Source organism: Mus caroli, chromosome 5, assembly GCF_900094665.2.
Source record: "Mus caroli chromosome 5, CAROLI_EIJ_v1.1, whole genome shotgun sequence".
NCBI classification, from domain to species: domain Eukaryota; kingdom Metazoa; phylum Chordata; class Mammalia; order Rodentia; family Muridae; genus Mus; species Mus caroli.
The window spans coordinates 60,946,612-60,958,123 of NC_034574.1; the positions used below are offsets into that span (position 1 = coordinate 60,946,612).

Here is an 11,512-nt window from a genome sequence, read left to right on the forward strand (position 1 = left end):
AAAAAAAAAAAAAAAAAAAAACTGTAGAGCAAAGAGCTTGTGTCTGTATGGATGTGACGCCTGTCAGTAATAAATTCAATGGCCTATTGCTTAGGCAGGAAGCAGGAGGTGGGACATCCTATAGGCAGAAAGGATTTTGGGAGAGTGTCAAGCAAGGGAGATTTCCCCGGGAAAATATGATGGATATAGATGCATGGTGCTTCAACACAGATAACCAGCTACATGGTAGAATGCAGCTTAGAATAAGTAGATTATTTTAAGTCATGATCTAGTCAAACAAGAACCTAGCTATGTGGTCAAGATATTTGTAAATCTATCTTGAGTCTGAGTCTTATTTCTGGAAGCATGGGGCAAGGAGGAAGAATCAGAACACACTTCTAGAAACAGCCCTCCTGATTGCAAGTAGGAGCAACAGTGGGTACCCAAGAGAAGGTGGAGAATTCCTCAGCCTGTTGGGAGAAACTGGTGGTATTTGAAAATAAAACTGGGACTTCATTCTCTGGGCTACTAGCTAGTCATCAGCTATTTCTCTCTTTATGACAATATGGATCTAACTCTCATGAGTCATGCCTGCTATAAAACGTGTCACTGGGCAAACACACTGGGTGTGTGATAAGTACTAGCTCTCTTTCTTCCCACTCTCTGTGAGCAAGGGTTTCCCCTTCCATATGCTATGAAAAGCAGCCGTGTCTTCACACACTCCAAAGGCTGCAAAGGTGAACCCAAACCACAAAGTCGGAGATGGATACGTGGTCCAGAACCATGTGTGATGCCCATGATGCTGACCTGGAAGCAACGACCTGTATCTGTAAGTTGCCTGAGTTGTACAATCCACACCCTGAAACCTGTGAGCTAGAGCGAGAGTCAGAGCCCTTTTAACTTGTTCCACTTGAGAAGCCATAGAAACCATGGGGGCTGGGGGTGGGAAGAGAAGGCACCATGGAGATGTAGATAACTTGCTGCCTCACTGTTGCTAGTGACTGAACTGGTCCCCATCACTGAAGCATGATTTGGGCAAAGCCTAGCATCCTCCTCTGTCCATGTCATACAGAAAGTTATCTGAGCTGAAATTTAGCGCTCTGCATCTTCTACCTGGTTTTTCTTCTGCTTGCAGAAGATACAGCAGAAGTATAGACTGATGTCATTTAATGTCCATCACAACCTGTACCATATAAAGGGATAAGCAAAGAAAGACAGCAGCATTTGGTCCTTGCTGTGGTTGTGCAATGACTCTTGCAGCATCAATGCCTTGGAAAAGCAGCAGTGCAGGACAGCAGACAACAGGTATCCTCTTCTATGCAAATCCACGAGAGACAGTCATTGGGAGGGAGCTTCCTTATAGATTCATGGTGTCCTAACTTAGCAGCTAGTACCAGAGAAGTAGCATTCACAAAAAATCTTTGCCACTCCTTATGGGAGGTCAGACTAAACTCCTAGGGCCTCAGTTAAATTTATCTTTAAATTGGTTATTAAAACAAATTTGTGATGAGAACCAGAAGTTAATGTCTGACAGCTTCGTCCAATGGCTGCTTGTCTGACTGTGAGCAAGCACCTTGGGTCATCGTGCCCTTACCTGCTGCCCGTCTCTCTGCCCATGCGCATGGCACTTACTTATCTCATTCCACTTACTCATTGTCTTTCTCTTCCCACCAGAGACATCAGCTGCAGAAGGGCATGATTTCTGTCATCCCTGAATCCAGCGCCTAGAAACGTGGCTGACGCAGAGGAATCCCAGTAGATGTTTGTCAGACCAACTGACTATGCACACAGACCTTGGAAAAGCACCTGAGGGGAAGTGAGTGTTCAACAGCACTGGGATGACTGGCATTACGGTGCTTCCAAGACCTTGGCTGCCTTTGGGAGCAGCTCTGCTACTCTCAGCCAGTGCCCCTTTAAGGCCGCAGAGTCCCCCAGCCTCCAAAGCCTGCTTATACCATTTTCTGTTCTATCACCTTGCACACGGCCTAGATTAAGCTTCTCGGCAACTAAGAACAAACCTATGCATATAATTTAGTCTCCGAAGGAAGTGTTGAGACAGGGAAGGACCGGATGTAGACTACATGTATGTGTGTAGAGGCATGTAGACTCTGAACTCGACACCAGTGACCTTGCTTTTGGTGGTGACAGAAAGTTATTACCCACTGTGTCAGGAATTCTGTGAAGTTATCTCCACACTCTTGGCCTTGCTTTGGGTGGTGTTTCACTATGTGTATTATACGGCCCACGCCAAGCCAGCCAGTGTTGACTGCTGCTACCTACAATAATGTACTGCCGTACGTATACGGTGCTGATTTTGTTATGAAAGTCAGATGAATAAACAAACTGTACGATGATCAGCCAGTTTTTGCCCAACCTTACAATAGATATAAAATATTGGCACAAGAGTAAAAACTTCCTATATATGTATATATATATATAGTCTGTAGTGTCAATTGAGATATAGAATCTTAGGATTTGCAAACTCTCACACACCCGAGAAATCACTTCTTTCTGAGATGACTTGAGTTCTCCTATAACTAGTGGCTGTGCTTATCATGAAATGTCACAAACTGAGCATAGGAGATCCTGTTACCCCACAAGAAGCAGACGGACATCACTGATGTTTGACATTATGCATGGCAGTTCTGTCAAACCCTCGGCTGGAGAGGAGGTTCATTTGAACACACATACACTCACGTGTATGCACACATCAGAATCTGTGACAAGCACTGAAGTGCGGCATAGTGTTAAGGAATCAATCTTTTCCTTGGATCAGCCAGACTGACATGTTTTGGACAAGCTAGGAGAGCCTCCAGCTGAACTAGCGCAGTCCTTCTATTTCCAATGACACTCCAGCTATGTAAATACTTCATCCAAAGTCACGGTAGTCAGAAAGCAGGAAGGAACAGAGCTCCCATTAGCAGTTCCCACCGTCCACGAAGGGACAGAACTGTGATGGAGCACTGACATTCATTTCATGTTGAATTAAACACGGCACTGGCGTGCGTCTCAGGAGACGATATTAAGTTCCGTGTTTGGGTAATACCAGGAATTCTACAGGCAGGGGCAGAATTATATTTGGCTGGCTAGAAGCCAACCATACTTTGCACTTGTCCTAGAAGTAGGTGGTCAAAAACTCAGTTCTTGTCATCAGACCCACTAGCCACAGTTGCTTAAGTGATCAGGGGATGGGGGGGAGAATCTCAAACACTTCTGTGGTACTCATTTTGAAGATAAAATCGACACAGAGACATCTGGACATGAAGGGGACTTAATGCGTACTGAGAGAGGTTCAGTTAGAACTGAGCTTGGGAAAAGCAGGTTCAGGCAGACATCATAACACAGGGACAAAGCAGCATTGGGTTTCCCACACAGCATCATCAGAGACTGAAGACAAACACTGCCACACACATGAACCATTTTCCTCTTCCAGAAAAGAAAGTCTTAGAAACCAAGACAGAGAGGAGGTATGTTCCCGGCTCTCTCTGCTCTCTTTAAAACACATGCTGTAAATTTTCTAGGCCTCACAGTGTGCGTTTCAAAAGATACCTTCACGTTCGGTGGAGGGAAAAGCGGGACTCTCGGTGCATCTGGTTTTCCTGTAATGGTATATAATGCCCCTCTCTAATAAATCTAACCACATTTTTCTTAAGGAAAAAAAAAAGTGTCTGCATTCTGTTAATTTATAAAAAGCAGGGTGCTGTCAGATCGAATTTCATGAAAATGATCTATAAACCAGACTGTCAAAAGTGAAGGGCACTCAGGCAGAGTTACAGGCAGGGAATACGTGCAAACCACCGGAGAGGGTTCCTGTGAACGCTACGAAACAGCAGCCCGCAACAGGGCTCACGTTACCTTGATTTGCAAGTTACTGTGCGGTCACAGGAAATCCCGAAATGTTTTCCACATTTTCTTTTATACATTTTATGTCAAATTTCCTGCAATTGAAATCATAAACCCTCCTACCGCTGGACCCTCTTCTGAAGGAAAGGGGGTCTTTTGACACTCCCCCACAAACACCTAATAACTCAATTCCTCCCAGCGTAACAAGAAACTGAAAGACAGAATTGAAAACCGGAGGATGATAAGGCCGAGATGTCACGTGCCTCAATTCCTTCAAAAAACAAGAGTCAAGCTGATGTCATTAAAACAGCTTGAAAAGTGCACTTACTCTAGTGACAGTTGACTGCTTTTTGAAATGAGTGACAACAGATGGAATGACAGCTTGTCCCAAAGAAGGAGCCGAAGCATTTCTCTCAGTCTCTTAGCCTACATGCACTTGTGGATTTATGGTTCAATGTTTTAAAATGGCATCTTCTAGACGGGTATCCGTGACAAGATTCAGGTTCCCCACAACCATATTTTACCGTTCCAGTTATGTTTATGAAAGGATAAGTCAGATTTAAGTTAGATGTTGAAGTTAAAATACTGGTCAGAGATTTATCTCTCCCGCTTGTGGTGTTCGAGGGTGGTCGAGCTCTTGCCGAAGACACACCCACAAAACGGGAAGTCACGCAGAGTAGGGCGCAGAATGGTTAATAGATACCCATTTCTAAGGCACACATTACCTCTCCAGACATGTCAGGGGCCATGGGTACGGCAGGCCACAGAGATGAGTAGATCCCGAAGAACACCACCCAGAGCGCGATGCTGCCCCAGATGGCGATGTGGCTGAACTGCGAGGAAGGAGATCTGGGTCAAGACACTGCCAACCAGCCAAGCACACAGCCATAACGGAAACACTCAGATTCTCTCCTGATCTGTATTACATTCATAAAAAGATAACCTCCCGGAAATGTGCTATAATTGTATAATCGTATAATTGTATGTTCTTTGTAATCTCCACCACTGTCCTCTGCTCCAACTTTTATCTTTTTAATCCATGGCTATCCTTCGTTCACCTTTATCTGTGCTCCGTATGTTCTCTCTCAAAGAGGTCAGATACACGAGAGAACATTGTGTGTAGGTCAAGGGATGTTAAATATAAACTCCTCGTTCCAATCCCCCTCCCCCCACCTTGAACGTCAAACTACAATTTTGTTTTCTCCATCGAGTCTCTCTTCCTGGAAGTGGGCAGGCTGCAAAACTAACATGCTGGAAGAGGAACTTGTTTTATTCAGACTATGCTTTTACGTCCAAGGGCAGATCTCTCACGAATTTAATTGTTCTTCAGAATTATTTCCTGATAGTTGTCTATGGGACACCAGTCCTATGATACCCCTAAGCAAAGGCACCTATGCCTGAATGCCTCCGTCATTTTGAGGTGGTGACAGTGTACAGTGCTGAGCCAAAGGCTGGAGGGGCCACAGTGATAAACTCATGGAACTCTGTGTTTTCCATCCCAAATCCCTAATTCTCCCTCCTTGCCCATTGCTTCACAGTCAGAACTTTAGGTTCTGTGATAAAGAGACATGCGATTGGAGATGTTCTTACCCATGTCCAATAGGAGGTTTCCAGTCCAGCTTTCAAGCACACAGTTATCACTACAAACTAAAAACAGAAGAAAAAAATATTACTTTGTCTCATATATATTGTTTTATAGTAGTCTATCAAGTGACATAGAGACTCCCATGGAAGACACATGTTGGAATCAAACCAGTTATGTGCTCAACGGACTCATGGATCAGGTGAATGGCTCTCACTAGGGCATAGCAACAGCTGCCATTTACATGGCTCCCCCGCCTCTGCTCACATTCACAGCCTCAGAGTCTATTTGGGAGGCTACCCAGGGTGCTGCTATCTGCATTCTGGACAGTTCACAAATAGCCATAGCATGTGCTTATGTTAATTCGGGGTTTCGTGCTCCTTTTAACTGAATGTTTTTAACTGAATGCGTTTTCACTAAAAGCTTACTTCCTGGATTTTAAAGATAAATTATACAAGTAAAACAACTAGACATTTAGGAATCTAAGTCTCAGCTCTGGAACTTTAGGTACACACAATTCTGCAAACATAGGATATGACAGTCAGCCACTTCTAGAAACACACACCAACTACGGCGGGCGACTATATTGGTGTCCCAGCTAGTAAATGTCGACTTGACACAAGCTGAAGTCATCTGAGGGGGAGTAACCTCAACTGACAAAATGTCTCCATTAAATCAGCCTGTAGGACATTTTCTTAATAAGTGATTGCTGTGGAAATGCCCAGCCCATTGTAGGTGGGGCCACCCCTGGGCTGAAGGCCTGAGTTCTATAAGAAAGCAGGTTGAGCAAGACATGATAAGCAAGCCAGTAAGCAGCACCCTCCATGGCCTCTGCTTCATCAGCTTCTGCCTCCAGCTTTCTGCTCCAGCTCTGACTTCCTTCACTGATGGACAACGATGTAAGATGTAGGTGAAATAAACCTTTTCTTTCCCCAAGTTGCTTTTGGTCAAGCACAGCAACAGAAACCCTGACCAAGACAAGGGGTAATTCTGAAAGCTACCTTGACTGCTCTGTCTCCCCTATGGATGCCTTAATGGTTAGACAGAGGACTGAGAAGCACGTAGGAGTCTAGTAAACCAGTCTGGGGTTGTCTGCGAGGGCATTTCCAGAAAGCACTGTCTAAAGGAAAACTCACTCCAAGTGTGGGCAGTGCTGTCATATAAGGCGAGGGCCCAGAAGGAAAAAGCAGAGGAAGCCTGTTAGTACATGAATCTTCTCTCTGACTGCTTCATGGCTGCCACCGTGTCACTGTCTCCTTACCACCATGACCCACTGATCTGGTTTTCTGTGGTGGGCATCTCAAAGCCCTGGCATCTCCAGTAATCCTGGGGTTTCCACTCTAACTGAAACCATACTTTCACCAAGGGCCTCTCTCGGTGCTAAGCCTCAGTTTCTCTCCAGGGCCCCTTTAGTCCTGGGGTCTCCACTTTAACTGAGGCTGCATCTTCAACAATGCCTTCTGGTGGCCTGTCTTCAGGGAGACTCTAGTCCTCTCACCCAGTACCCAGCCTCAGCCACTCTCTGTGACCCATTCATGCCTTCAAAAATTAGGAACATACGGGAGAGACCCTTCATGCTATCTGCTGAGTTCTATAGCCAGTTGATGTGCAGCACTGGCCCCTCACTGTGTACTGACCCCAAAGAAATACTTCTCAGAAGATTTCACCCCAATGATTATGGTCTCTTATTAATGATTGCTGCAAAATCGCAGCCCCAGCTAGCCAGCATCAGTTGTCCCACTGTCCTAGCTGGGCAGTTGCCTCAGTGCTGCTGGTTTCTTGTTAATCACAGGTGATTCTTCAGCTCCAGCTGACCAGAAACTGCAGGCTTTACATTCAAAGTTTTATATTAATGACTCTGGGAGTCTTTGAGGGACCCCAAAAGTTCCCTCTGAAACTTCATGAGCCAGGCCTCATCGTCTGTGCTTTTTTGTCTTCCAAGCTTTCACAGAATAGCCCATTAATCATTGAGCACTCAGTGTCTTTTCTACCTGGATCTCTACCATAACCCCCACCCTTAACTCCCAACACTGAACATGGTAAGGTTTCTTACAACAAGGCCCCACTTCTGGTACCAATTTCCATTCTCGTTTGCTTTCTCTTGCTGTGATATATACCATGACGGGAAGCAACCCGGGAGGAAAGGGTTAATTTCACCTTACAGGCTACAGTAAAGGACTAAAGTCAGGGCAGGAACTCCCAAGGTCAGAAGAGAGTGTGAAAACTTCCTTCTGGAGTTATAGATGGTTATGCACTAACACGTGGTTGCTGGGAACTGAACCCAGGACCTCAGGAGCAGCCATTTCTCCAGCCCCAGATCACTGTAAAGTTAGTTAGCTTGAGCCTCTAGAGAAATCCCTGGGTGTACACCCAAAAATACTTTGATGAAATTTGGGAACATTCTGGAAGGCCAAAAATAATTAGTTATGCCAGTAAGATAAATTTGAGGAGGAAGTTAAAAATAAAGAAAAAAAAAAGGGCGGAAACAGGTAGAAAGAAGAAAGACTGAGAATCAAAGTAACAGAAATCTTATAAAGTCAACGAATACCAATCATAGTTAGAAAGAGCAGGTGTGGTGGTGCCCATGTGACTGGTAATCGTTCTTGGCCTGGAGGTGGAGTCAAAAGGGCTCTGAATTAAAGGCCATCCTGGGCTACACAGTGAGGTCGTACCTCAAAACAAAAATGAAATAAAAAACTTAAATATGTTGTGGTCAATCTCCAACCCCAATAAGTCCGTGCAAAGAACACACAACTCAGTTATAAAATTTATAAACTGCACACCTAGATTGGGCAGATCTACCACTACACTGCTCTAGTCCCCAGCTATGTATGAGATTCCTTGCTACTTGTGGCTCCTCCAGGCCATATGGTTCTGCTCCATTTTCCTTCCACTTCCTCTTCCTCTCTCTCCTCAGTCTCCTAGTCTCCCCTCCTTTTTCCTTTCTCTCTCTCTCTAAAACCTCCAGCCCTGCCTTTCCCTTCCACTGCCCAATCACAGGCTCTAGCCTTTATTTGACCAGTTAGAATGGGGAGAAGGGTCACACGAAATCACCTGAGTATGAACCCAACAAAACCTAACCTAGAAAACTCTTAATACTCCAAGTGCCTTATTTCATTCCCCCTCCCTCCCTGCACATAGACATTTAAATCCGAAAGGAAACGGGTGGGGGGGGGAGGGGGCGGTCAGAGATGAAAGGTGTGGCTTTAGACAAAAACAGGCAAGAGGGGTTGAACTCACAGTATAAACAAAGTTTCCCAGAAGCAGGTAATCTGAGGTTTTCCCATTTCCAAATACCGTGCCTGCAAGGAGAAAATAAAAATACAAGAGGCTTGTTAGAAAAGAAATAAAAGTCCAAAAAGGAGGAAGCAAGTTAGCCATTTTGAACACAAGGAGAGCCTAGAGGTACCCTGTGGGGCAAGAGATGAAGAGGATGTTACAATGATGCTGTCCCTCACTAAGTTGCTACAGATGGGCCACAAATGAGACACCAGACTCCGAAAGCCCACACAAAGCGGAGAAGCTGACTTGCTAACCAACTTTTAGAGTCCACAGGGCGAAATGAAATACATAGATAATACCTAAAAAGGTTGAACTCTCAATCGTTCGGAAAGCTTAAAGCTCTGGGTAGTGACAGGATGTGACGTTTGGAGTGCTGACAGAGAAGGTTGTCAGCAGAATAGTGAGAGTCACGGGGAACTTTTCAATGAAGCTGTTCTGGAGGAAACAAGAGTGATCCATGAGAAAACCGTGCTCAGACACAAAGGAGCACCAACCCGATGCCAGGCACATGATTCTTTGAGGGCCTGGCTGGATTTCTGGGCATATCAAAAGTCTTTGGTTTTTCTAGGGAAGATTAGCAAAGACAATTTTAGAGGAAGGAATAGTGACTAATCAAGAGATGTTATGGACCACAAACATTGATCCCCATTTCCCACGGAACTCGGCTCCCTTCTGAAAGGCAGCAGGAAGCTCCTCGCAAGTTCACACAAGTTACATGCACTGTCTGGGGTGGGCAACAGTGACTGACAGACCACCAGCTTTCATTGCTGAGCTTTAGATCCACTCAGGAATTATTGAGGATTCTCATGTATGTGCTTTATAGAGACTGGTATTTACCAAGCTAGAAATTCAAACAGAACATTAAAAGAAATCTGTATTTTATCTAAAAATAACAGTAATAAACCCAGTGCAAAGTCATATAAACACATTTTATGAAAAATAACTATTTTCCTAAACAAAAACGAGCGAGAAAATTGGCATTGTTTTACATCGCTCTCCTTAATGTCCAGAGTTTAACAGAATACAGCTGGGCTCTCAAATGCTGCTTTGGTTAATACAGTTCATAGAAATATGGCTTTGTAGAGATACACAGAGCTATAATGGGTGTGTCTGTGTTTATCTTGGTAATCTTTTTCCAGTAACTCTTTTATACAACATCAAAATTCACCACACATTGTTTTTTCCAGAGATAGAGGTGTTTTTTTTTTAAGTTATGTATTTATTTTTATTTTATGTGCAGTGACATTTTGCCTATATGTATGTCTGTGTCAGGGTATTGGATCGTGAAGTTACAGACAGTTGTGGGCTGCCATGTGGGTGCTGGGAATTGAACCTGGGACCTCTGAGCCATCTTTCTTCTTCTTGTTATTGTTGTTACATTACAATCCACTGGTCACACAGTCCCATGCAAGACTGTAATCCTGTGGAAGCCAGTGGTGCTACTCATGGAGGGAACAACCCTTCCCACAGAGCAAGTTGTTGGGCTCTGGAACACAGCAGGTGTGTTTTTATGCCTCCACAGCTTGCCTGTCGAGGATTTCTTAGACAAGCCAATGTTTGAGAGATAATCAGAGGCTGGCCTACGGTTACTTTAAGGGCAACCGTGAGTGAGTCTAGATATAATCGGTGGAGGATGCAAAGACCAGCACATTATTTTTATCCAAAGCAGTACACGTCTTATCCCCCACTGACCATGTATCATAACTGAAAAAGACAAAAACTGACTATTATAAAAAATTATAAATACTCAAATTTTGACCCCACAGACTCCCAAAAACTCTCAAGTTTTATAAGACAACTACGGGCAACCCTTGGAATTACTCCATTAAAAATGCTCTATATTGTATACTTTTATAGACTCCTGGTCTTCTATATTTTCAAAGCAAAACAAGTCTCTTAGTCTCCTAGCACTCACTTAAGAGTGGCAAAAAGGTGGAACAATTACATCAAGCTGCTACCACAGTCTGTGCTTGGTCTTTGAGGGAAAAGCCAAGGGCCCTCTGGATTTGGATTTCATGGGCAGTAGCTGATGGGGATGGCTGGACTGAAGCATGCTGATGCGGACTGTTTTCCAGGTAAACACAGCGAGAGATCTGGCATGGCTAAAGTGTGAGGTATGCTGTGTAGTTTGGCTTGCTTATTTATTTATTTATTTATTTATTTTAAGATTTACTTATTTTATGTGAGTATTATTTTCACTGTTTTCACCAGAAGAAGGCAGTAGATCCCAGTACAGATGGTTGTGAGCCACCATGTGGTTGCTGGGAATTGAACTCAGGACCTCTGGAAGAGTGGTCAGTGTTCTTAACCTCTAAGCCATCTCTCCAGCCCAAGGTTTGGCTTATTTTTCCCTTCTCTAGCTTAGAATGTTGAAATAGGAGTTTCATGGATTGGTGATATCTTGCTTTCCATTCTTATGTTAATATTAACATCTTGAAAATTAACCATATCTGGTCAATTTGTCTAAGGTCATCAGGATATCCTGAATTGTATCCGGGACTTTGGTATCTGGTTGCTCCAGAAATCAGAAACAGCATACTGTCCACCGACTGATTAATGGGTCAAGTATCGGATAGCTATCTATTCAGTGGAATATTACTTAGTCAGGAAAGGGGAAGAAGTGCTGACTGACCCTACAACGTGGAAAGGCCAAGCTTGTGCACATAATTCTAGTTATAGGACATGTTCACCATAGGCAAATTCACAGAGATAACAATGTCAGTGGTTTCCAAGGGCTACAAGGAGGCTAAGAAGAACCTGAGAGTGACTGCTAATGGGCACAGGATTGATTTCTTTCTTTCTTTCTTTCTTTCTTTCTTTCTTTTT

General features: G+C 44.0%; 1 protein-coding gene across 4 annotated transcripts in view; it reads right to left on the reverse strand.

The window, feature by feature from the left end:
- Positions 1-11,512, reverse strand: part of Atp8a1 (ATPase phospholipid transporting 8A1) — a 226,127-nt gene that overhangs the window by 24,700 nt on the left and 189,915 nt on the right. For all 4 annotated transcript variants that reach the window (XM_029478096.1, XM_021162268.2, XM_021162270.2 and 1 more), the window contains 3 exons: positions 8,645-8,706; positions 5,413-5,469; positions 4,548-4,655 (listed from right to left, as the gene is read on the reverse strand). In XM_029478096.1, coding sequence (XP_029333956.1) covers positions 4,548-4,655; positions 5,413-5,469; positions 8,645-8,706 — 227 coding nt within the window. The remainder of the gene's footprint in view (positions 1-4,547; positions 4,656-5,412; positions 5,470-8,644; positions 8,707-11,512) is intronic.